This window comes from Abramis brama, assembly GCF_963993115.1.
Source record: "Abramis brama genome assembly, chromosome: 9".
NCBI lineage: Eukaryota > Metazoa > Chordata > Actinopteri > Cypriniformes > Leuciscidae > Abramis > Abramis brama.
This window is the reverse complement of record NC_139971.1, coordinates 30,243,078-30,269,806: the sequence shown is the minus strand read 5'-3', so window position 1 is coordinate 30,269,806 and position 26,729 is coordinate 30,243,078. Positions and strand designations below refer to the sequence as shown.

At 38.2% G+C, this 26,729-nt stretch overlaps 1 protein-coding gene across 4 annotated transcripts in view; it reads right to left on the bottom strand.

Moving 5' to 3' along the window:
* The window catches only part of bicd1a (bicaudal D homolog 1a), a 62,504-nt gene that overhangs the window by 6,935 nt on the left and 28,840 nt on the right, over nt 1-26,729 (bottom strand). For all 4 annotated transcript variants that reach the window (XM_084123942.1, XM_084123943.1, XM_084123944.1 and 1 more), the window contains 6 exons: nt 18,347-18,559; nt 11,297-11,449; nt 9,791-10,267; nt 3,417-4,526; nt 3,166-3,317; nt 2,171-2,381 (listed from right to left, as the gene is read on the bottom strand). In XM_084123942.1, coding sequence (XP_083980068.1) covers nt 2,171-2,381; nt 3,166-3,317; nt 3,417-4,526; nt 9,791-10,267; nt 11,297-11,449; nt 18,347-18,559 — 2,316 coding nt within the window. The remainder of the gene's footprint in view (nt 1-2,170; nt 2,382-3,165; nt 3,318-3,416; nt 4,527-9,790; nt 10,268-11,296; nt 11,450-18,346; nt 18,560-26,729) is intronic.

Genomic DNA, 26,729 nt, shown 5'->3' with positions numbered 1-26,729 from the left:
CATTAGCAAATATTCACATTTTGATGAAGAAATATGTAAATGAAAGGTAGCATTTCTCTCTATATTTTTAGATTTTAGTTAATAAATGAGTGAGTGGACAAGTGTTACTTTCCTGAAAGGATGGAGGATTAATGGGATTAAATTTTTTTTAATATTCATTGATTTAAATAAAAAATATACAGTAATATAAATATGAACATTGATCAGCGAACATAAACAGAAGCTCAACTGAACCTGCTAGATGTGAGAACAAACCTCATTGTTTCTCGCAGAAGCTCAAACATTCTCCGTAACACGAGAATGACCCTCATTGGTTCTCGCACATCAAGCGTACAAGCCTGAGCCTCCGTTTATCATATCTGATGTGTGAGTTGATGAATGTTTATATGTTCATTATATAAAGCGATTGTGTCTCTTCATAAAATTTGGGCTACACTGCCCAATTCATAAATTTTACGATCTCTTTATGAACTTTATGAAGCGTCAAAGTGGTAGTTGCGTAGCTTGTCATTGGAAGGACAGAAAGCTCTCAGATTTCATCAAAAACATCTTCATTTGTGTTCCGAAGATGAACGAAAGTCTTATGTGTTTGGAACGACATGAGTAATTAATGACAGAATTTCAATTTTTGGGTGAACTAACCCTTTAACTTTGTTAAAATACATTCAAATTCATACATTTAGCTTGAGATGGCACAATACATTTGTTTAAATCGTAAACACACGAGCATGAGAGAATGTTTAAAATCATTAAGAAATTTACTTTAAAAAATCCTTATCACTCTTGAAAAGGCACCAGTTTCATAGAATGACTAATGAATGAATGACACATTTGATGTGGCTCTGTACTCTACAGCTCAATGAAATGCAGTAGCTGGGCAGCAGGCAGCATATGCAAGAACTCATCCCTGCAGTTGCATATGGCAGATCCTGCATTGCCATATGTCGCGTCCATGAATAGAACAGCTCTCTCTGGCACATTTTATCATACAGGGTGCCTTGGGATCTGAGTATTTTCTGTTAGCTGGCAAAGCAGTTTGAATTTATCTTTAGAACAGGTTTAATATGATTATAGATAGGCTACTGCTCATGATTCCAGTATAAATCACTTTGAAACACTCACAAAGCTTCAAGACTGATGCTACATAGATATAAAGGCAAAGGTAACTGTTCTATCCTTAAATGCACACTGTCACCAGTGGATGGAGCTATAGTTATGTCAGATGTGCTGTTTGCCAATGCAAAAAAACAACTGAAAACTCCATCACACAAACTAACTGCTTGGCATGCAGTATGTAGCACCCATTTCATCAAGCCATGAAATGGAAGCACACATGCAGGGATGATATTCCAACAGATACATGCACCAATCAATACCTGTTTCGCTTTAAAGAATAATTCTTCCAATATGATCCAAATACATTACTGATGCAGATTCCAGCAATTATGCATGGGTTTTCTTACCCAGTCCGCAAAAAATAATAATACATCAAACACAGGTAGTGCAATTTCTTTGATTTAATCTTATTTTTATACATCATTATATTAATAAGTAACATCTCACAAAGCCATGATGTGACCCAAATGTATCTAGAGTTAGCAAAACATAATTGTTGAAATTTCAAGTAGTATCAATTGTATCCCTGAGTTGAATCAAACATTCATATAAGATGGAAACCAGTCTGTCCTTAAACTGTGTCACCTACTGGAGGGTCACTACTAGGGATTCTGGGAATCCCAGGCTGGACTAGAGAGTTTCTTGAAGCGGCGGAAGGCGTGAACTGAGTCACATTGGAGCGCGTGCGAGATCTCAAAGTACGTGGCGACGGTTGGCGAGCGCCCAGGACAGGAGAACGGTAAGGGGAAGTCGGAGCAGATCTGGGAACGTGAGCATCAGATTGGCCAGAGTCTCCACTATGAACAATATGACAAAACTCTATACTCAACGTCTGTGGGTCTAAGAGCAAAGTCTGAGTGCCCAGGTTCCACTGCGACTGGCCGAGGAAAAACGGCTGGGCTGAGGAGGTCCAGGAGGAGGATGGAGTAGGAACATCCAGTGAAGGAGAGCTACAGGCTGATGCAACCGTATTGTTTTGGAATAGACAGGAAGGAGGTTTTGAAACCGATGCAATGGGACTAGGGGGAGCAGTGAGTGCAGTTCGATGACTTACTTTTTGAGGGCTGCTCTTAATTCTTGGCACTTTCCCTCCATGGCCACAGTACGACTGCTCGTGGTCAAACTCCAGGTCCTCCAGGCGTTGTGTGAGGGCCAGTTTCTGCTGAATGGCCATTCGCAGGAGGGAGTTCAGGGTCTTCTTTTCATCTTCAGCGGCAGCCAGCTGCCTCTGCATCTCATCCAGTTGAGTTACGTACTCGTCACATCTAGAGAAAGAGGGAGAGAGAACCTCAAAATGACTCGGAGTGATTAAACATAAAACATCAGAACACGCTGAACAACAGTGGTTCTCAATCTGTGGGCCTTAGAAATGATTTAATGATAGAAGACAAAACAAGCTTTTAGATATTTATTATTTTAATTCAGCCAATCAAAACCTTTTTTTATGAAGTACAAGATTCAAATGGTCTTGGAAAACCGGGATATTTTATATAAGTGATTTTTACACCTGGAAAAGTCATGTTAATAAAAAAGAAAGAAAACAAGGACATTTTTATAATGAATATACATTACAAGCTCTAAAATATGTTGAGTAGAAATTGTGATTTAAAAAATATTTTTTTTAAATCATTCTCCTTAATTTTTATCCAGTAAATCACAAACAATTGGAAAAATCATGGGGAATTTGAATATTGTTGTGGAAATGTATAAGGTAAATACATGCAGTAAAAGTAATAAAAAACTCTTTATAGAATCGTTAAGAGGAATCGGAGCCTAAATCAACTCCCATTCTTACCGGCGGTATGACAATAAATAAATGGCTATTTAGCCATTGGCTAACATTTCCATTTCCTACCTAGGTGATTTCAGACGAACAGAGAATTAGTTTCAGAGTTAGAGCAAGTACATTTTAAAGAAAGATTGCAAAGATAAACATATTTTTTGAAGAATCATGGAATGATAGGGTCAGGAATGTGTATGTAAAAAGAAAATATTTACAATTTGGATGTCCTCAATTATATTAAGACCATATAATGGGCGAAAATGTACCTTGTGGCAAACATTGCCCTCAGTGAGGAAAAGGTGGCCGCGTCTTCTTTGAGGGCCTTCAGTTCATTTCTAAGCTTCATCATTGTCTCCGTCACCATGGACTTTTCATTTTCATATTTGCTCTTCAGGTTCGCCAGGGCCACTTCAGCAGTCTAAAAAGAAGTTGTGTATATGCTTTTATTTGAGACCAAACACAACAGGAGATATTGGGATGTGTAGCAAAAACATATAAACTTGACCTTCTACAGTACCTGTTTGTTGGCTTTCAGGACAAGACGCAAGGTGGCAATCTGCTCTCTTTTGGTGCTCAAGAGGGATTTGAGTTTCAGGATCTCCTCCATGCAAATCTCCTTGTCCTTATCGAGGATGGGCGCCAACTCTCGTGCCGCAGCCCTCTGCCTAGACAACTGGAGCGAGCGGTCCACAGCTTTCTGCAGGTGCCTGATCTGGTCACGGATGATGGCGTTGAGGTTATAGATGTTCATGGGCTCCCTGCGGAGATCACCTGTCTCTGGTATTGGGGAGGGAGAATGAGATGAACCATTGATTGGCGAACCAAAGGGGGTTCTGTTGGGACTTCCTGCTTCCCCTTTAGTTCCTTCTCCAAGGGGTTCCTTTGATGGAGAGTCTTGAGGACTCTTGGACATGTCTGAGGAGTTAGCAGCCGCGAGACGGCGAGCTAAACGTGGAGAAAGCAGGGCTCTTGGGTCCTCGGGGCCTTTGAGACTGCCGCTACGCGTGACCCGGCTCTGGCGGTAGTAGTCCAGCATGACGCGGTTCGGCGTCTCGTTGTTGCACAAGCAGACATGGTGGTAGAGCTGAGCAAGTTCCTCACTAAATGTAACCAGCTCGTCCTGAGCTGCGTTCAGCATACCGTTACTTTCGCTAGCCATACCCGAAGCACACCGGAGCTCTGCTTCCAGACTGCTAACCCGTTCGCGGCCCTCATGGCAGGCTTTCTCCAAACATTTCACCTGCTCTTCGAGAGCCTGGACCTTCCCTTCGCTGTGGTTGCTTTCTTCTGATTGGCTCTCCACAGACTGGTTATATTTTTCCTTCAAAGCCTTAAGCTCCGCCTTCAAGTCAATGACCTCAGTCACGGCAACTCTGTATTTGCACTCCAGAAGCTCTATTCCATTGATGTCCGTCTCGTACTCGCAGCAACCGTTTATGGGCCCGTCGGCCTTCTCAGACTCCTCAGTGTCAAACTCCTTGTCGCTGTGGAGGCGCTTCATAGCATTGACACACTCAGTAAGATGGTGAACGCGACTGTGTTGCTCAGTTAAGGCGCCCTGCGTGTGCTGCAGTTGAGTTTGAGATTCCTGCAGGTTGGCAAGCAGAACCGCCTTCTCTCGCTCAACCTAGTAGACAAGAAGACACAGCTAGTTAGCAAATACCAAGAAGGTCTAAAATACTATCGTTAGCATAGCCATTTATTTACTATACCATTCAAAATTTTGGGATCAGTAAGAGTATTTTTTAAATTAATTAAATACTTTTATTCAGCAAGGATGCAGTTGTCATGATTCCTGTCTTGTGTTCCCCTTGTGTGGACTTTTTATTGTTATTTCCTGTTCTGTGCTATGTTTTGTAGTCCTTTGTAGTTTTTCTTGTTGATTAGTTCCTGATTGTTCCCAGGTATGTTTTGTTTGCCAGTCTCCCCTTGTGTTGTCCATTGTTGGATGTACGTTTGGTGATGCTCATTCTGTTATCGGTTCCCTGGTTCCCTGGTTTTGTTATTAAACTATAAAACTGCATTTAGAACACGACAGTCTCGCTGTACCCGCCCTTCCAGAGTCTCCAGCCGTCATGGCCGCCCTTCCAGAGTCCTCGAGCAAGATGGCCGCCGTGCCTGAGTTAGCTGCGGATGATCCAGTACTGATCATCATGGCCACGGCTATTTTGTGTGTGTGGGCAGCACAAGCAATTTATAATACAGTGAGGAAAATAAGTATTTGAACACCCTGCTATTTTGCAAGTTCTCCCACTTGGAAATCATGGAGGGGTCTGAAATTGTCATCGTAGGTGCATGTCCACTGTGAGAGACATAATCTAAAAAAAAAAATCCAGAAATCACAATATATAATACAGCTGCAAATAAGTATTTGAACACCTGTCTATCAGCTAGAATTCTGACCCTCAAAGACCTGTTAGTCTGCCTTTAAAATGTCCACCTCCACTCCATTTATCACCCTAAATTAGATGCACCTGTTTGAGGTCGTTAGCTGCATAAAGACACCTGTCCACCCCATACAATCAGTAAGAATCCAACTACTAACATGGCCAAGACCAAAGAGCTGTCCAAAGACACTAGAGACAAAATTGTACACCTCCACAAGGCTGGAAAGGGCTACGGGGAAATTGCCAAGCAGCTTGGTGAAAAAAGGTCCACTGTTGGAGCAATCATTAGAAAATGGAAGAAGCTAAACATGACTGAACATGACATCTCCCTCGGACTGGGGCTCCATGCAAGATCTCACCTCGTGGGGTCTCAATGATCCTAAGAAAGGTGAGAAATCAGCCCAGAACTACACGGGAGGAGCTGGTCAATGACCTGAAAAGAGCTGGGGCCACCGTTTCCAAGGTTACTGTTGGTAATACACTAAGACGTCATGGTTTGAAATCATGCATGGCACGGAAGGTTCCCCTGCTTAAACCAGCACATGTCAAGGCCCGTCTTAAGTTTGCCAATGACCATTTGGATGATCCAGAGGAGTCATGGGAGAAAGTCATGTGGTCAGATGAGACCAAAATTAGGCCTGTCGCGATAGTCAATAAATCAATTAATCGCACAATAAAAAAAAATGAGCTCGATAATTTTTCCGGGCGCGATAATTCCATTTGCATGCTTGTTTGTTTTCCTCGTCTCTCTCTCTACCAAATAGACTGGATGACCACTCTCGGTTCCTTAGCGTATAGGAGGAGTGAACCCTCTTGTCAGTTGCATGGTTTTTGTGTGGGGAGACGGTGCCGCGGCGCTTGTCAGTCACATGGTCTTTGTATGGGAAAGCGGGACTGCTTGCGGCGACTGCCGGGAGAGAGAAAAGACGCTAGTTGTGAGTTGGAGGAGAAAAAAAAGAAAAAGATGGAATTGGTTTCAAAGCCAAATGCGACAGCGAGCCCGATCTCATGAAAATGCGCATCTATAACACGAATGTTATTTCTCGTGCCATTTATACGCCAAAAATAGTTTTTGCGTGCATATGATACGCACTTTATGCCGTGTAATACGCACGCACTCCTCACCCCTAATCCTAACCAAGTATTTTCAGTGCGTAGCATATACACGCAATAAAGCGCGTCTCCGTCTTCCCAACAGTAAATTACACAATCACTCGGGCGTTTGTTTAGTCGACAAAGTAACAGGAGGACAGTGCAAAATGCTGTGGTATCCTGTTGAGGCTTTTTTTTATTTGTTTACAAAGGTCCTAACCGGCAGTTTTGCCTGTTATGGAATGTATCACTATTTATGTCTGAGCATAATATTTAATATTTTTTGAAGTGCAATTTTGTTTACATCCATTTTATTTATTGTTTTTGGTATTTATTCAAGTTAATTTTTTTGTTAACAGACACTGAGAGTCCATTGCTTTTATTGTTTTTGGTTGTTATGTTCATTTTTTGTGGATATTTAAAATGTTTTTCTATTTCCAATGTTTAATATTCTTAAGAAATAAAAGTTTATAGATCTTTGAAAAGGTGTACCTGCATTATTATGCCATTATCATTATATTAAATGAAAATGGTCTCGAACGACAATATTTTCGCAATAATTTCGTTTATCGCAATAATTTCTTGGACAATTTATCGTCCAGCAAAATTTGCTATCGTGACAGGCCTAACCAATATAGAACTTTTTGGTCATAATTCCACTAAACGTGTTTGGAGGAAGAAGAATGATGAGTACCATCCCAAGAACACCATCCCTACTGTGAAGCATGGGGGTGGTAGCATCATGCTTTGGGGGTGTTTTTCTGCACATGGCACCTACGATGACAATTTCAGACCCCTCCATGATTTCTAAGTGGGAGAACTTGCAAAATAGCAGGGTGTTCAAATACTTATTTTCCTCACTGTATGTCAAGAATATTTGCAGTACACAATGCCAAGTTTCAAGTATAAACTAAAGCAGTACACAAGTTAATGCAAAAAAAGCAGCTTGGCTGGCTATAATAATAATATAATATAATGAAAAATTCTTATTTATGCTGCTTCCTATCTTATTCCATCTGAACACAGCTACTTTTCAATTGCTGCCAATGGACAAAGATGATTTTTTGGTCCAGATATTGTACAACATCTACCGGCAGGTGAGTAAGTAATACTTTCCAGCCAAAACTTGCCTCCTTGGCAAATAAATAACAGGGTTGGATTTCAAAGAAGTGTAGGTTTCTTTTGGAAAGTCAGCAATGAACAATATTTTCTCAAGAATGGTTAGTCCCACTAATCACAGAAATGTCAACAAAAAGGCACCCGTCATTGAATTACATGATACCTTTAAAAAGAGCTTTTCATAGGAGTCTAATTTTATTTAATTCACTTTCTCTAGTAAAGACCTTATCTACAATATTCTTGATAGAAAAAACAAACATGGAATATTTCACTTCATCTGAAATTCCACTCAAGAGACAGGTGTGATAGTTAGGTGTGTAAGCTTGCTTGTCACAAATTTAGCATAAATGCAGACATGTGATTCCTGTCATTGAGCTCAAGTGCTGCTTAATTGCTTTTTGATCACTCATTGTATCAGAAGCGTCAGCCATCTAATGCTTGAGGCTGAGATAGCGAAACACAATCGATTCCTTACTGGAGAGGATCCAAGAAGAACAATATAGGGGAGGATGAGGAAACACTTTTTGTTTGGATAAATGCCAGGCAATTACAGTTGCTTGAGGGGTGAGAAAACAATTCATTATAGCCAAGCAGTGATATAAATGTGTAAAATGCTCATCTAAATAGGAACTAATACTGTAGCAGCTAATTTGTGCAATAGTAAGCTGCAATAACAGGCTTCTGGCTATGTATTTGATGGCAATCCCACATAGCTAGAGAAAACAAGACTGCAGCCACATTGCCCAGAGGAGACCATTAAATGCTAACATGTTATATAATACTTATCATGAAATTGATCTGTTTAGACTACAGTGCTGGTCAGAATTATTTGCCCCCTTGGTAAATATGATTAAAGATGGCTGTAAAAAAAAATCTGCATTGTTAATCCTTTTGATATTTTATTAAAAAATTTTAGCAAAAATCTAACCTTTCATTGAAGTAAAATAATTGAAAGTGGGAAAAAAAAAATCACATTATGAAATAAATGTTTTTCTCCAAAACACGTTGGGAACAATTATTTGCCCCCTTTTATTAAATACTTTTTGCAACCTCCTTTTTCCAAGATAACAGCTCTGAGTCTTCTCCTATAATGCCTGATGAGTTTGGAGAACACCTGACAAGAGATCAGAGACCATTTTTTACAGCCATCTTTGATCATATTTACCAAGGGGGCAAATAATTCTGACCAGCACTGTATGTGGATGAATTTATGTGTGGTGACATTGTTTTTTTTATTTTTATTATTATCATACAAGACCAAATGGCCATAGTGTTTTCAATCGATCATTACAGATACAGGTAGATGTAATTAATTTTATCTTCAAATTCAAATGATACATTTTAATAAATTATATATTGTTTTATATAATATATGTTTTTATTATATTATTAATTTTACATGTACCATTACATTTACTCCTTTAAGCAGCTGATGCTCTCTATGTTTCTGTGTCCGCACTGGCAGATTTTCTATTCTTGTCCCATGCTGTCTTTCTTGCTGAATATGCCCGTGGCACACAAATGCATGTGTCCCGCTTTTACATGGACAGTCACAAAGCACTCGCTCATAATTGTAATCAACCTGACAGTAGCATCCCAAAGCACAAAATAAACCACTGCATTTACTGCATTCAACTTTCCTTCACTTAAATTTACACTTAAACTCTTTAATACCAGGTATGGTATTTTTGCCAATAAGGAAGGATTGGCACCACTTAGATGTCCATTGAAACTGACTGGATGCACAATGTTTTATGTCTAAGGTTTAAGGTATCTGTGTTAGTTTATAAAGTAGCATTAGATGCCACCAAAATGTAATGAAAAGCTCGTCACACAACAAGTCAATAGTTGCCCATTAATGCACTGGATAACAGCTGTTTTCCCACAAAGCACCCCTCACTGATTTATCTGACTATGAATATCTGAGCAAAAACAGACAAAAAATGTACTAAAAAGGTCTGGATGAATTAATGAACAACTAAATAGTCATTCTGCCAGATAAAAAAAAGAATGGAATAAACAATTAAGAAAAAATGTTAGAGGGCATATCAACATGCTATTTAAATAAGATCTAATTTCAAAATGTAAAGCAGTGTAATAAGCTCTTTTCAAATAATTTTTGTGTGGAATTTTTGCCTTTTTTTTACGGATTTTCCTGCATGAACTATGTTTAAGATTATGTGTTTCATTAAAATAAATCAAATTAAACAAATGTTGCTCTCCATCTTAATTTCATAATCTGGTTTTGTCGCAATCCCTACATATTTTATGCCTTAAGTGTCATGTGACTAACCTGTAGGAGCTGTTGCTTGAGTTTCTGTATCTCAGACAGGTTGAGTTCGCTGAAGAGATCAGAGACGGGGTGCAACACCTCTCCCTTCCTGCCTCCCGGTCGGTGATATTCTCCATTCACCTTTGGTCCATGCCCATTGCAGTCATTACACCGGTTACTGTCCTCATTGTTGGGGCTAGACCCGGATGCAGACGTGCCGTTGGTCGCCGCCTCCTCTGCGAACTTCAAACCCTCCACGGCAGAGATGGCCAGGTGGGTGCTGGCTCCATACACGCTCTCCGTCAGGCTGAGCTGATGGGCCAGCTCCTTTCTGAGATTGTTCTTTTGCTCTCTCTCACTCTTCAGAGCATCCAATGCCTCCTCCAACTGGCCTTCAGAAATATCTTTCAGGCGCAAAGCATCTTCCAGCTGGCTGTTGAGGAGCACCGTCTCTTCCTCAAGTACTTTGATTTCATGCTTTAGACCTTCGTATTCCACCTGTAAATTTGAAAAGGGTTGACAATTATTATTATTATTATTATTATTATATATTTAATTTTGTTTTATTTTTAATTTACTAAATCACTGACCTCAGTACCTAATATAACACACACACACACACACACACACACACACATATATATATATATATATATATATATAATATAACATAATTAAATATATGAGAATAGAATAAAATAATACATAAATGCTTTTTAGCATTTAAATCTATATTTATAGTTAAAACTGATTATAATATTAAAATGTATAATATATTGTATATTATTATATATTATATATACTTATACATAAAATCTGTTAAGTAAATATAATTATGGAAAACATTTAGCTGAAATGTTACTAAAGTATATGTTTTATATTTTTTGTACTATAATTTTTATTTATTTATTAATACTTTATTTTTTTATTTTTTTATTAATACTATTTTTCTGCAAATTGGTGGGTGTATTCATATTCCTTTTACTTAAAAATATTTTATCCAATAACATCTGAGGTAATTTGGCAGTACACATAATGTGATTTCCCCTAAGTAGATGTTTATAAGTGAACATGCTTTCAATCAAATCCTCCTATAAAATCATAGTCCTAACTCTTATCCTCCTAAAATCAGAGGAAATCATTATGAAAATGTTGTTGTAACCCCTGAACCTAGCCCTCAAATTTGATTGGTTAATAGGAATGTTGTTTCAGGATCAACAAGGATGGTGATCCAGAAACATGACCTACTTGGACAAATCATGTTACGCTTGAAGGTACAGTAGGAAAAACAGCTTAATTTTTTTTTGGGGGGGGGCTAAAATTAAATTCTGAACATTTTTGGAGCAAGAAACCTGACAAGCTAGTGTGAAGAAAAACTATTTACAAATATTTTCAAAAGCCATGTCCTCTGTAAGTAGCACAGAGCCAATTAATTTAAGTGACTACATGTAAGTATACTCAATAGTGGCTTTTGTTCACATAGAATGACATTGTGTTTCACAATTAGTGTGTGTAAGTAAAGTATACCTGATTCTGCTTTAGTGTTGACACTAGTTTCTGTAGAGTGATGTTCTCCTCCTCCAGTTCAGTGTAGTCCTGCAGCAGTCTGGTCTCTCTGAACTTATACTCTCTTATTTCCTCTCTCATCCTGCTCCTCTGTAGCTCTAAAATCTCATTATTCTGAAAGAGAGAAATGGAAAGGACAACACAGAAAAAAGTGAGTCATTTGGCTTTTTAAGCATAACCCCATTTCAGAAGAAAGGATGACTGACAAAATAAGCTTGCCATTGCTTGATTGAACTGGGAGCCAGTGCAGTTGAAGAAGCACAAGGGTAATGTGTTGGTGTAAAGATGTAGACATGTCAAGATACGAGCAGCTGAATTTTGTATAAATTGCAACCTCTTAATGGAATTTGCCGGTAGACCTAAAAAAAGTGCATTACAGTAATCAAGCCTAGATGTAATAAAGCCTTTCTGCATCAGGTTGGAGTGTCGATTAACAGAATTTCAGTTTTAGAATAATTTAATTTAAGAAAGTTATGTTTCATCCAAGGCTGAGTGCAAATATAAATCTGGGATTCGAGAGCATAATCTTCCCAAGAGGCAGCATATAAATACTATACAGAATAGGACTCAACACTGACCCCAGAGGGATACCTAGTTGTAACGGCACAGTCTGAGATCTATTAGTACCCAGGTAGACACATGGGGAACGTTCTTAATGTTAAGATGTAAACCAGTTCAATGCAGTGCCAAAAAGTCCCATCCACCTATGCAGTCTGTCCACTGTATTTGTGACAATTGCAATGTTTACAGAGGATTTTATGACTAAATCTCTGAAAAGAGGGTGGCTATTAATAAAATAAAATAAAATAAATAATTAGCAGCAATAAATTCTACATATCCATTAGAGTCTCCTTATTTTTATTATAGTGGTGGTATGAGGGAGTATGCCATGATGAATCTTTCTAAGCAATATATAAAGATCCTTTAGGCTTACATATAATAGCATTGTGTCTGTGAGTCAGAGTCTATGATGATAATGATCATGTCCATACTTGTGCAGACAAGAATGCTGGGTAACAAATTGCTTTCCGTCAGAGGAAACCCTCAAGTCAGCACTTTCTTCCTCAAAGTTCAATCTATATGGGAAATCCGAAACAAAGGCTTCTTTAACAGCTGAAACAGAATGTGACAAGCAAGAAGACAAAACATTGATTGAATAAATCTCAATGTGTCTGAGAATGTGGTATTAATCTATATAAAAGTGAGCCACAATGAGTGGCCAAAAGGAACCTCTTTATAGCTTTCTACCAAGGTACCAGGTCTTTTGTTTGCGCCAGCATTCACAGTATAGTAATCTTTGAAATACTTTAAAACATTCTTCAAGAGCAGATTGCTGGAAAATCACAATTGCTTAGAGAGAACCCCCCACCCCCCACCGTTGCACAAACTGGGCAAAACTGCTGATGAAGAGTTAAAGGTGTGGAACAGACATGGGAACAGAGCCAGCCTTGGGAGAAACCTAGATGCTGATTGGGCAGTAGGACAGGCGTGAGGTGCATTGCATGCATATTTTAATAATCTGAACAATTTTATAATCTGAATAATCTTTATGCTACCATTCAAAAGTCTGAGGACAATAAGACTTTTTTTCTGAGATTAAGAAAGAAATTTAAACTTTTATTCAGCAAGGATGCATTAAATTGGCCAAAAGTAACAGTGAACAGCATAATTGTTTTCAACATTGAAAATAAAAAAATGTTTCTTGAGCATCATATTAAAGGGACACTCCACCCATTTGCATTAAGCTTTGCATTTTTAGAAACCCAGTCATACTATTGAATGGTCGTGCAACACTCTCTCATTTTCCCCTGAGACGGGAGAAATCCGTTATTTACCTCTTACACTTCCTCCTACAATGACGCAAAAATCGTCATTTTGCGTCATTGTAGGAGGAAGTGTAAGAGGGGGGGATTTCTGTTGAGACTACAAGCACTCGTTCCTCATCTTTCCCAGGGGCGGGACCCGCTCACGCTACAGACCTATTACAGATCAGTGGGTGGGACTTTACTCTCTGAAACTGAAAGCAATATCCTCCATCTTGTTTGAAGCTAAGCTAACAGGCGCTGTGGAGACAGATGTAAAGTTATGACAATAGCGGAGGAGAGTGCTCAATATGATATAGAAGAAGAGGATTTCGGAAGTCTGATGCTTGAATCAGGTGTTTGTGGCTAACGTTACCTTTACAAGCCGCATTATAGCGAAGAGCAGCCGAGGCAGAAGACCTGCCTGCCGCGGACGAGGAGCCCAGACTGGCTCGAGTTAGGGCGGACTGGTGGCGCCGGTGATCTCACTATGCAACTACGAACCGCTACGAACACAGAGATAGAGTCCGTCTGCGGCAAAGAATTTCAACGATGACAATTTCTCCTGGACGAAATCTCTGAATCAGACGAGGACACGGACGTTTGTGTTGTGAACTATCCTAGTTTCGCGCCGCATATGTTCTGACTGAACATCCAGGTACCATGCAATAATTCACCTTTTCGAAAGAAATACAAACGAGGAGTAATGCACTAATGAGTTCGCCAACTAACTAGACATTTTGTGTGAAATGAATTTCAAGCTCTGGTGGTAGCTAGCCTTGTAGACGGAAGAGTGATTTCTCTTATAGGCAGATATGCGCTTTCTGGATTAGTGGGAGTGGCTTGCGGAGCTGTGCAATGTGGTGCATTGTGGGAGTTGTTGTCTTTCATACAAATGCGTCCTGAAGTTATTTTTTGTCTTTCCTCGGTCACGAAGGCACCAAATTCAAAATGTATTTTACATTTCGACTACATATATGACCCACTTTAAATAAAAAACATTGTTCAAATGGGTGGAATGCCCCTTTAACAGAATGATTTCTGAAAGATCATGTGACACTGAAGACTGGAGTAATGATGCTGAAAATTCAGCTTTGTCATCACAGGTATAAATTACATTTTACAATATATTAAAATTGAAAACATAGTCAAATAAAATAGCATTTTAAATTGTAATAATTTCACAATATTATTGTTTTCGTAGTATCTGTGTTCCAATAAATGTAGCCTTGGTGAACTTAAGCCATGGTGACTTCTTTCAAGATTACAAAATCTTACCTTTTTAATGATAGTGTGTGTGTGTGTGTATATATATATATATATATATATACAGTGAGGAAAATAAGTATTTGAACACCCTGCTATTTTGCAAGTTCTCCCACTTAGAAATCATGGAGGGGTGTGAAATTGTCATCGTAGGTGCATGTCCACTGTGAGAGACATAATCTAAAAAAAAAAATCCAGAAATCACAATGTATGATTTTTTAACTATTTATTTGTATGATACAGCTGCAAATAAGTATTTGAACACCTGAGAAAATCAATGTTAATATTTGGTACAGTAGCCTTTGTTTGCAATTACAGAGGTCAAACGTTTCCTGTAGTTTTTCACCAGGTTTGCACACACTGCAGGAGGGATTTTGGCCCACTCCTCCACACTGTCTCTAGTGTCTTTGGACAGCTCTTTGGTCTTGGCCATGTTAGTAGTTGGATTCTTACTGATTGTATGGGGTGGACAGGTGTCTTTATGCAGCTAACGACCTCAAACAGGTGCATCTAATTTACGATAATAAATGGAGTGGAGGTGGACATTTTAAAGGCAGACTAACAGGTCTTTGAGGGTCAGAATTCTAGCTGATAGACAGGTGTTCAAATACTTATTTGCAGCTGTATCATACAAATAAATAGTTAAAAAATCATGCATTGTGATTTCTGGATTTTTTTTTTAGATTATGTCTCTGACAGTGGACATGCACCTACGATGACAATTTCAGACCCCTCCATGATTTCCAAGTGGGAGAACTTGCAAAATAGCAGGGTGTTCAAATACTTATTTTCCTGTATATATACTGTATATATATAGACACCTGTCCACCCCATACAATCAGTAAGAATCCAACTACTAACATGGCCAAGACCAAAGAGCTGTCCAAAGACACTAGAGACAAAATTGTACACCTCCACAAGGCTGGAAAGGGCTACGGGGAAATTGCCAAGCAGCTTGGTGAAAAAAGGTCCACTGTTGGAGCAATCATTAGAAAATGGAAAAAGCTAAACATGACTGTCAATCTCCCTCGGACTGAGGCTCCATGCAAGATCTCACCTCGTGGGGTCTCAATGATCCTAAGAAAGGTGAGAAATCAGCCCAGAACTACACGGGAGGAGCTGGTCAATGACCTGAAAAGAGCTGGGACCACCGTTTCCAAGGTTACTGTTGGTAATACACTAAGACGTCATGGTTTGAAATCATGCATGACACGGAAGTTTCCCCTGCTTAAACCAGCACATGTCAAGGCCCGTCTTAAGTTTGCCAATGACCATTTGGATGATCCAGAGGAGTCATGGGAGAAAGTCATGTGGTCAGATGAGACCAAAATAGAACTTTTTGGTCATAATTCCACTAAACGTGTTTGGAGGAAGAAGAATGATGAGTGCCATCCTAAGAACACCATCCCTACTGTGAAGCATGGGGGTGGTAGCATCATGTTTGGGGGTGTTTTTCTGCACATGGGACAGGGCGACTGCACTGTATTAAGGAGAGGATGACCGGGGCCATGTATTGCGAGATTTTGGGGAACAACCTCCTTCCCTCAGTTAGAGCATTGAAGTTGGGTCGAGGCTGGGTCTTCCAACATGACAATGACCCGAAGCACACAGCCAGGATAACCAAGGAGTGGCTCTGTAAGAAGCATATCAAGGTTCTGGCGTGGCCTAGCCAGTCTCCAGACCTAAACCCAATAGAGAATATTTGGAGGGAGCTCAAACTCTGTGTTTCTCAGCGACAGCCCAGAAACCTGACTGATCTAGAGAAGATCTGTGTGGAGGAGTGGGCCAAAATCCCTCCTGCAGTATGTGCAAACCTGGTGAAAAACTACAGGAAACGTTTGACCTCTGTAATTGCAAAACAAAGGCTACTGTACCAAATATTAACATTGATTTTCTCAGGTGTTCAAATACTTATTTGCAGCTGTATCATACAAATAAATAGTTAAAAAATCATACATTGTGATTTCTGGATTTTTTTTTATAGATTATGTCTCTCACAGTGGACATGCACCTACGATGGCAATTTCAGACCCCTCCATGATTTCTAAGTGGGAGAACTTGCAAAATAGTAGGGTGTTCAAATACTTATTTTCCTCACTGTATATATATATATACAGAGAGAGAGAGAGAGAGAGAGAGAGAGAGAGAGAGAGAGAGAGAGAGAGAGAGAGAGAGAGAGAGAGAGAGAGTGAGAGAGAGAGAGAGAGAGAGACATCCTATACTGTAGTGTCTATGGAAAAAAATGTGTATAGACATTCACTGAAGCTGCAACAAATTTACCTGAAGCTGTCTCCATTAAATTTGCCACTCATTACTGGAATAAAAAGATCAAAAACTGTTATAGTGTTAGATATTTTGCACACCCTGGAAGATGACCTTCCCATGAGCTGGTATATTGATTACTGCACACAATATCACAGCTCACCCAGAGGATGTGATGTCTCATTGCATATTTTAAGCAATGCCAGGCCAGTTCAAATGAGCTGGGCATGAACTCCAGGGGATTACTGACCAATTATCCCCCACTACAGCTCTATTGTAGCAGTGGTAATCATGGGCTTCACACACTCAGGGGTCAGGAGCAGTGCAGTACTTAAATAGCAAACCTAGTATGTGCCGTGCCAGAAACTGCTACAGTAATGCTGGTTTTAAGGCTGAAATACTCCACACACATTATGAAGTACACAAAGGCTAAAATTAACTTAGTGGCATCAAATGGTATTGCAAAGATAATGACTTCCGAAAATCCCTTTAGCCCTACCCTCTCTTCAATTGGTCAAAAAATGGAAAGACCCGTCCCAAACCCGCACAGATTTTTGGGAAGTCAGTCTACGAATTGCTTTCTTATATTGTCCCTGTACAGTAAACTAGAATATGAAAAAGTATTTTGAAAAAATGTTAGAATACTTCAAGGAATGATGAGCAACTCTCAAACAACTTTTGAAATAGCAGTTATGAACACATTGTGCTGGAATAAAATTTATGGCACACACCATACGTCTCTATTAACATTACATCGACATAAATTGATATCAATTGAAAAAAACAAAAGATTTGTCTTGACAGAACTGAAATGAAAAACAATGCAGGAAAACTTTTAAAGGTAATGTATTTTTTTTTTTCTACAGATGAAATATGTCTAGTTTATGTTCAACTGCTTTGCTAAACTACACTTACCAAGAGCAGGAATAAACAAACAATAAATTGATTTCTAAAGCCACTTTTGTAATGTCTATTTAATGATTTAAAATTTAAAGTCTGCATGAAATGGAAGTTCCGATAATCTGTTCTGCCCAATTATGACGTGCATATACAAAGTGAAATGGCTTCTCGAACAAGAAAAATTGTAGGGAGGGACTTGATTTTGTCCATTGGGAACTGATTGGATGGTTGTGGTTTACTAATGCTGTGATGTCATGTGAGTGACAGGTTGTCCCGCCCTCACACCAGAGAACATGTCATCATTCAGAGAAGAGAAGAGATGTCGTTCCATTGATTATTTGAGCTATAAATAAATAAAAATGCTAATTTTGATGTAATCTAGGCTGTCAGAGTACCTGTTTGTACTGTGATAATTAAGCTATTCTAAATTTAAGGTATGTGACCACAGGGTGAAAAACTTCATGAAATTCCCTGTCTCATAGGACCGCAGTGGCCGTGTGTGTGTACAGTGTGTCTTTGTGCCGACCTCAGTGTATTTCTCTTATGCCCCAGCTTAGCCATGGATTTGCCCCCTACAATGCACTATGGCGACAGTCTCTGACCCTGACACCAATGACTGCTGACACACTACACGCACACAGACTCACTGCCCTCAAAATAACCCTTTGGTCCAAGATAAACTTCATAAAATGAATTACTTTCAGAAAGGGTGTACTAACTTATGTACTGTGTAATGTGTGCTGACGGCAGTTCCACCAGTACAAGAAAATACACAACTCACCTCTCTGAGTTCTTGCACCAGAGCGTTTAGACGTTCGGCCTCCGCTTGGGCGTTGGAGGCCACGGAGCTGCTCAGTTTGAGCTGGGTTTGAAGGTCCACCAGACGTCCCATGTAATAGGCCTCTTTAGAGGCAGACTCCTGCAGCAACGTCTCTTCGTTTGTCTCACCATCCTCTGCTACTTTACGCTGGGTGGTGTATGCCTGACCGAACGCCTAGAGGAAAATCAACGACAGAGACTGAGGAATAGGGAGGAAAAAAATGGCACATCAGTGTTCAATTTAAAGAAATTTCTAGAGAAATTATGGGTATGTTCACAACAGCATACTACCAGGAAAGGATGCATTCAATTGATCAAAAGTAACAGTAAAGACATTTAAAATCAATGCTACAAAAGATTTCTATTTAAAATAAATGCTTTTGAACTTTCTATTCATTAAAGAATCCTGAAAAAGCGTATCCACAAAAATATTAGGCAGCAACTGTTTTCAACATTGATAAATTATGTTAAAATGATTTCTGAAGGATCATGTGACACTGAAGACTTGAGTAATGATGCTGAAAATTCAGCTTTACCATCACAGGAATAAATTACATTTTAAAATATTTTAAAATAGAAAAGTTATTTTAAATTGTCATAATATTTCACAATACAAAAAAAGTCTACTATATTTGCCAGAAAGTGTAAAATACAATCAGAGCCACATGCAATGTTAACTTAACGATTCAATATCATTATTGCAAAAGACCCAGAAAAAGTATAATTAAATTATTCAGATTCATTTATAGACTCACATAATGAATTTGTGTAAACATTGAAGCAAATTTTTTTTAAAACATATTTCTGTATGCTGCACATATTTTTTAAATAGTACACAGTATGCAGTTAGCTTTATACTATTATTCCATTCTGAATCTGTTTCAGAAAAACATACTTGGGAACCCTCAACAAGAAGTTTAGGCATATTGAGTCTTTGCATAAGAACATACCGATTTATGACAAATGAGCAATCAGTTATCACATTGATGGATATGTGCCATTAGCAAGTGTCAAGAACAATTAAGTGACTCTCTTGAATAGACTAATATGCTTAATGACAGTAAATGAACCAAAAAAACACAATAATGTGTCATTACAAAATGACAGACTTGATCTTGCTCAGATTTGACTGAGATGTCAGCACTCAAAAACAACAACAACAACAACAACAACAACAACAACAACAACAACAACAACAACAACAGCAAGGTATGTCTCACCGTTACGGTTAGATAGTACAATATGTGATGTGTTTGTTAATGTAAGTTTAATGCCAATTAAATAAAAAACTGGCTTCTGGTGAAGAGTCCACGTTTCAACGTCACCTCTTTGCTCACATCACCTGCCCAGGCAAAGTGCTTCACTTCAAGGTAACTGAGATAATATTTCAGCTGCTCGCTCTGATCAATAGAAACAGTGTTCCGATTCCCCTGACACAGGTTTTCACCCCATCCAGATCCGGCGTTTCATGACTTAAGCATCCTGTCTTGTTTGGAAGATGACAGTAGACAATAAACAGGAAGGAGGAATGAGCCAGGTATAAAAGTCTGTTTTAAAGAGTTATCACAAGGCTCTCACACCTGAATCAGTATATGAGGGTTATTAAAAATAATAAGGGTTATTAAATAATTAAATCCTCATTTTATGATTTCATTACATTACATGTGCATTAGCACCTGCAGTACATTATAGTGTATTTTAAGCAATACATCTGTAAAGGACATCACATATCATAATCTGCTGGTGCAGGTAATAAACTCTGTGATGTTCCCAATATACCAGGACCATTTTATGAGCAAAGCATGACTGGGATGAGACCAGCAGAGACCTTCAAAAGAGAAAATCAATTGAAGATGCACTAAAAATCAATTGGAGTCCTAGTAGATGGCACCTTGCAACAAATCTGACTGAAGAGTGGAGGTAGTTAAAAAGTTGCTGACGTGGATTTAGAAATTGTCAAAGAATTAAAGCACTGAATCAATTCCAGTCATTACTAATTCACAACAATAGGTTTACATGCATCCGAGGCCAAATAAAGTGTCTGAAACGGTTCATTAAGGGATTCGGTCTCTCTAAACTCCACCTTTCTGAGAGCCAACTCTGCTCTGATTGGTCAGATCTGTTGCCCTGTTTTGATTGGTCTACCGCTTACAGCATGTTTTGGAAACGAAATGGCCATCACTATATTTGAATTTTAGCTCTGGAGGCTTCCTCAGCAATTGTATACACAATGATATGAACAGTAACAATGCCGTTGGTTTTACTGTACCAATTTGAGCCTGAGTCCTGATCCTTGCTTTCGCAGTGCAGAAAACAGCATCTTCTCGAACTGTTGACAACATGAACCAAAGTCTTCCAGGCCTCAGCTACAACTACAGTTTTTTAGGGACGGTCAAAGCAGATGTTGTTCGTGGGCAGAAAATGAAGACCATAGCATATTTGTTACTTCCTGCACGAATCTACGCAGGTTTATAAGGCTAGAATAACTGACGACTAGTTTCAGGCGGTTCAGAATCATTTGTGCAATTCGGTAAAGTTTTTCCGAATTGTACCGAAGTACAAAGGTAATATCTGAAAATGCTTTATAGGGGCACTTTAAGAAATACAATATTTCAAAAAGTTGTTTGGATAAATCCAAAAATGGAATTATATGTAAATATATTTATACATATATTTATAAAGAAAACAAAATGTTTTATAAAAACATAAAACATTTTTGTTTTACAGTAGGGGGAATTTAGATAGACAATGTTTTTAGTTGTCATGAAAATGTACCATTGCAAAAAAAAGTTATCATAATGGTTCTAACAATTAATAAATAAATAAATAAATGCACAATAAGTCATTATTTATCACATAAACAGTTTAGCCTTATGAGCAAATATTACCTGCATTTTAGACTGTAAACAGTTTTTAGAATTCTTTATTAGTGCCTTTATAGTGAACCAGAATATATTGTCTGTTGTGACCATAGACTATTTATCATACTCTCCCATTTCATGAATATGAATAATGAACACATTCCTACTCATTATTATTTTATTATTGTCAGGAATTTGATTTACGATGCACTTTGCACTTTCCACAGGTTCTATTCAATAATATTGCTTCAGTGGTTAACATCTCACTGCCACAAGATGTATGGCTCTTACTGTACGGCTTCAGAAGCCTTGTGGATATAGTGCACAAATTCTATGAATCATTTTTGGGTGTACTATCCCTTTAATACTCACAGCTACTCTTTTACATTTTTTTCTTTCCTTTTGATTGCTGAACTCTGGAGAGAATTAAGGCACAAAAGCAAATGGCTACACCACTTTCATTAATTCAGTGACAGAAGTGTGAATAAGCTCTCATTGTGATTTAAAATGAGGGCCTGTCAACGTCCCAGAATCCCTGCTGAAGGCCCTCTGCCTCCCAGCTGCGCTCTGAGAGAGAACAAGAGAGAGAGAGAGACGTATCGGACTCACGTATAGGACGTTGCTATGACCACAGAGACTGGTCCTTTGCTGTATAATGTAGGAGGCAGATGGTTTGTGGAGAAGTGTGTCCGCAAACCGACTTTCTCCATCTGGTTTCTTTTATTTAGAGCGGGGTGGTCAAAATATGATCCCCACTCAGAAACTATAGTCTCTAAACTAGTCTCTGAATTTAAAGTTTATGCAAATAACACAAATAAATTACCGAAGCACGCAAAATTGGGTCATTACAGTAGATAGATGATCTTGAGTTGGGAGTTAATCAGTCTGAGCATTAGAGCTGCACGAAAAAAAAAAAAAAAAAGCTAGCCTATATGCGATAACTCGGTAAATAATGCGATATATTCTATATGTGGCATGGTACTACTTTAAGAGTGTAAAATAAATTTAAATTATATTTTAAAAATGAAAATTATATAACCAACATTCATGTTTCACATTATATTTTTGTTAAGAGAAAAAGTATCTTGTACACATTAGTACTTAGCTTATTGCGCCTAATAACAATAAGCATGTCCCACGTATGTAACAGTCACGTGTCCAGTCTATTCTCTGCTGTCTGTGTCGACTTAAGCCTTTGACTTTTCCTAATCTTTTGAAGTAATAAAATCATTCAGTTATCGCAATTGCGATATGCATATTGCGATATGATTTTTCGATAATTCCGATATATTGTGCAGCCCTACTGAGCATCTACAATGGAACAAGCAACTGTTACCCCGGTAGACGGAAATGATTTGATTACCATGATATTAAAAACTCACGGTACATACTGTCCAGCAATGAGAGGTTTTTATAAGCGCAATAATAAATTATAAAAATTAACAATTTAGGAAATTTGCTCGAAAAAAAGTTGAATATAGTTATATTTTTTGCTGATATATGACTCAGTTTTAGACAGATTTTATGACAATCATCCATGAATATTTTTCGTTGTTTTATTTTTGATTTAGCTGCCACTAAAAATCCCATTAAATAATCACTTGATATATCAATCAGATGGCCTGTTACTGTCTAAATATATATTTAAGTTTTCATTTACATGCAAGCTTTACTGTAACTGTGCCTGGGAACAGTATGCTTTACATAGGTTACAACAACAGGAAACATCCGAAAGCACAAGTGCCGTGATAACATTAAACACCATGCTGGGTAAATTCACCACTTTCACGTGAACGTACGTATGCATGAGAAACAGAAAGAAAAGACAAAAGAGTGGGAGAAAGAGAGAGCTCAGAGCATTCATCAGCCAATGCTGTCAGTGATTTGTTCCAGACAGTCATGGTCGCAGCATCTGCATGTCAGTGACGGCAGGACCGGAGTCTGTTCTGTAACGCTGCCAGCACAATCCAGAAAATCCTTGTTATTTTCATTACAGGGCCGCGGTCCAGCCTTGCATCATGTCTCATTCATTCAAAGGTATTGGCGGTTGGTATGCATCTTGTGTGCCTGAGTGTAAATAAAATATTATGCTATATGGTATCAGTTGAATTTGCAAGACCTTGAAAGATTATTTCAAGTTTCAAGTTTAAGTTATTAATAAAGCACATTTAAAACAACCTTGGTTGACCAAAGTGCTGCACAATAAATATCTAGGTCCATCCCCAAAATTAAAATAAACATTCACAAAACATTAAAAGCACAAGAGTACAAATAAGTTTTCAAAAGACTTCTAAACTCAGACACTGTGGACGCTGTTTTGATAGATGACGGCAATTCGTTCCATAACCTGGGGCCAACTACTGCAAAGGCACTGTCACCCCTGCATTTCAGTCTGGATCTGGGTACTCATAGTGTATGATTGGTCTGTGATCTGGGCAATCTGACTGGTTTGTGTTCCGTAACCAACTCAGTAAGGTATTGAGGAGCGAGAAGCATGAATTACAATCTCAAAACTCTTCCTGCTTAGAATGGTTTAACTTTCGCTAATCTTCGGAGATGGTAAAGCTGAAACTAACAACTGTATTGATTTGTTTGTTCAATTTTAAGCCACTATCCAGTGTAAAACCCAGATTCTTTGCAACAAAAGAACGATCTGGAGTGAGAGACCCCAAGTCAATATTGCTCAGATCAGTTTTCTCGGTTGGCCCAAACAGGACAATTTGAGTTCTGTCATCATTCAAATGGAGAAAGTTATTGGTAAGCCATGTTTTCAAATCTTGAAAACAGTCTATCAATTGATTTATGGCAGACCTGTCATTGCGCATAAATGGTATGTAAAGCTGCAAATCAACGGCATAGCAATGATACGACACACCGAATCTCCTAAATATAGAACCAATGGGTAGCACGTACAGTGAAAACAGTAACGGTGCTAAAGTTGAACCCTGAGGGACACCACATGTGCTACAGAAGAAGAATACTTCCCTTAATTTACAGAGAATCTTCTGTTTAGACAGGAAGGACCGAAACCAGTCAAGTACTGTATACAGTGCCTCTTACACCGATGTATTACTCCAAGCAAGACAGCAGGACATTAAAAACTTTCAAAGGGCAGTATTTGTGCTGTGTAAGGATTTAAAACCAGACTGAAAAATATATTTGTAGCTGCATAAATGCAATTTTTTCTAGAATTTTTGATACAAACGGCAGGTTGGAAATTGGTCGAAAATTTGAGTAAACTGCACGATCAGGCGAAGGCTTCTTTGGGATCGGTGACACTGAAGCTAATTTAAAGCAATCTGGAACAGTCCCTGTCAAAAGACAGTTGTTTATTATCCTCACTAGATCAGGACCAATAGTGTCAAAAATTAGTTTTACAAATCATGAGGGCAAAACATTGTGGGGAGAAAATGTGGTTTTTAATTTTAGAGTGATTTCTTTACATGTCTGTAAAGAGACTAATTCAAAATCACTCCATTGAGTAGTGGATAAAATGGGGTCTGGAATAGAATTTTCCATTGTAGATAATTGAACTTGTGCATTTTTTACTTTATCTAGGAAATACTTAAAGTTTTCACATTGTGAAAATGAAATCTCTGGAAATATCTGCATCAGGGGAGTCTATCGTTGAAAATAAAATTCTAGAACAGTAAGAATTTTTGGCTATGATGTCCGATAAATATTTCGCCTTTGCAATCTTGGCAGCCTTTTGAAAATTATGCAAAGAGGCCTTCAGTGTTTCATTTGATACCTGAAGCCCATCCTTCTTCCACTTTCGTTCACACTGACGACATTGCTGTCCAAGTTCCCGAATATCATTGTTTATCCATGGTTGGGATTTGCATTTCCGATTAACAAGCTTTTGAGGTGCAATAGCATCTAAAATATTACAACATCTATTATTGAACAGCTGCACTTGACCATCAACACTCAAGTGGGAAGGAACAGAGTCCGAGGTAAGAGGTTGATATTCCTCCAGATGCATTAGAAAGTGCATTACAAGATTGAGCAGTCAGAGTACGAGACCAGCATGCTTGAGCTGGTTTATTTATTTGAGATTTATCAGTATTTGAGCAGAGATTATTTGATCTGTAATTGAAAGTAAAATTTATTAATCCAAGTATGGAAACAATATTTAACTGCATGCGACAAAAAACCTTCAAGCAAAAAAGAAAGAGAGAGAATAATTGGCAAGCCAAATTTCTGCACACTCCAATCTAAGATCATGACTCCTCTCAAAAATACACCAAGGATTATGTGTAAGCAAAAATTAATCTAAAAATAAATCACAAACTGATTTCAATTCTGACATCAGCATATATATGGCCAAAACAATGTCTTAAGCAATGTTTTAAGCAAAAGCGAGCTCATCACATTTATTTTTGTTGCTCCATATAGTAGCCCTATTGTATATACAATGTGGGTGAGTTGTAAAATATGTGGGCGTACACTCACTGACTTTTGCTGCTCACAAAAGTTTCAGTTTTCTGTCTGTATAAGTGCATTTTTCCCAAGCACTTCATATTGGGGATATGGGATTTAGAATTGTAATGCTATTCTTAAGAGTGTATACAGTTTATACTGTATGTATATATACTGTATATACAAAAAAAATAGCAATATATATTGTAAAGAATAGCATTATTTTCCCAATACTGCAACAAATATCTATTGGAACAGGCCGTTTGGGTATATTTGGGTGTATATATATATATATATATATATATATATATATATATATATATATATATATATATATATATATATATGAGTAACCAAAACAATTCTATTGCAATTCTATTGCCAAGGTGTGGCAAGAGGGTTGGCCTAATAAACCTGGAGCTGTCTGTTCATCAAAGAACAAAAGAAAAAGAGGAAGTCACTAGGGCTGTAATCTCCCAGTCGATTAGTCGATTATTTGGTCGATACGTTCTTGCTCGACCAAAATTCTGATTGGTCGATTTTTTGCCGCGTTCATTTCATCAGTTTTTACCTATTTTTTTTACAGTCTATGGTTTTGCCGTGTTCATTTCATCAGGTGGAAAGCACTAATTACTAATGGGGGTGTTTTCAGAGCACCCCTGTTTCACAGGTAACAGTCTGTCTTCAGAACACCCCCCTTGTTTTCACTTCTTTTGGATTAGCCCAACCCACTGGAGAAGAGAGACAGATTGAAGAAAATAGGCTTCTAGAAGGTTTGCTGAATATTAATATAATAATAATTATTACTTGATCTGGTTTGTTTAATAAACATTCTTTTTTTATTATAGTGGACGTGCCTTTTGTGTTTAAGAGTAAAAGCTTTAAGTTAATAGTCTATTCGTGTCTCAGCCGCGAAGCTGAGCTCATATGTTCAGCCTCGCTCTGTGCGAGCTGCAATGAAATTATAGTGTCTGTCAGTTATTATAATACATATGACAAAAACAATTGTCTAAATTATGTTGCATATTCCTCAAAAGTTGATGATATCACTAGTTGACAACT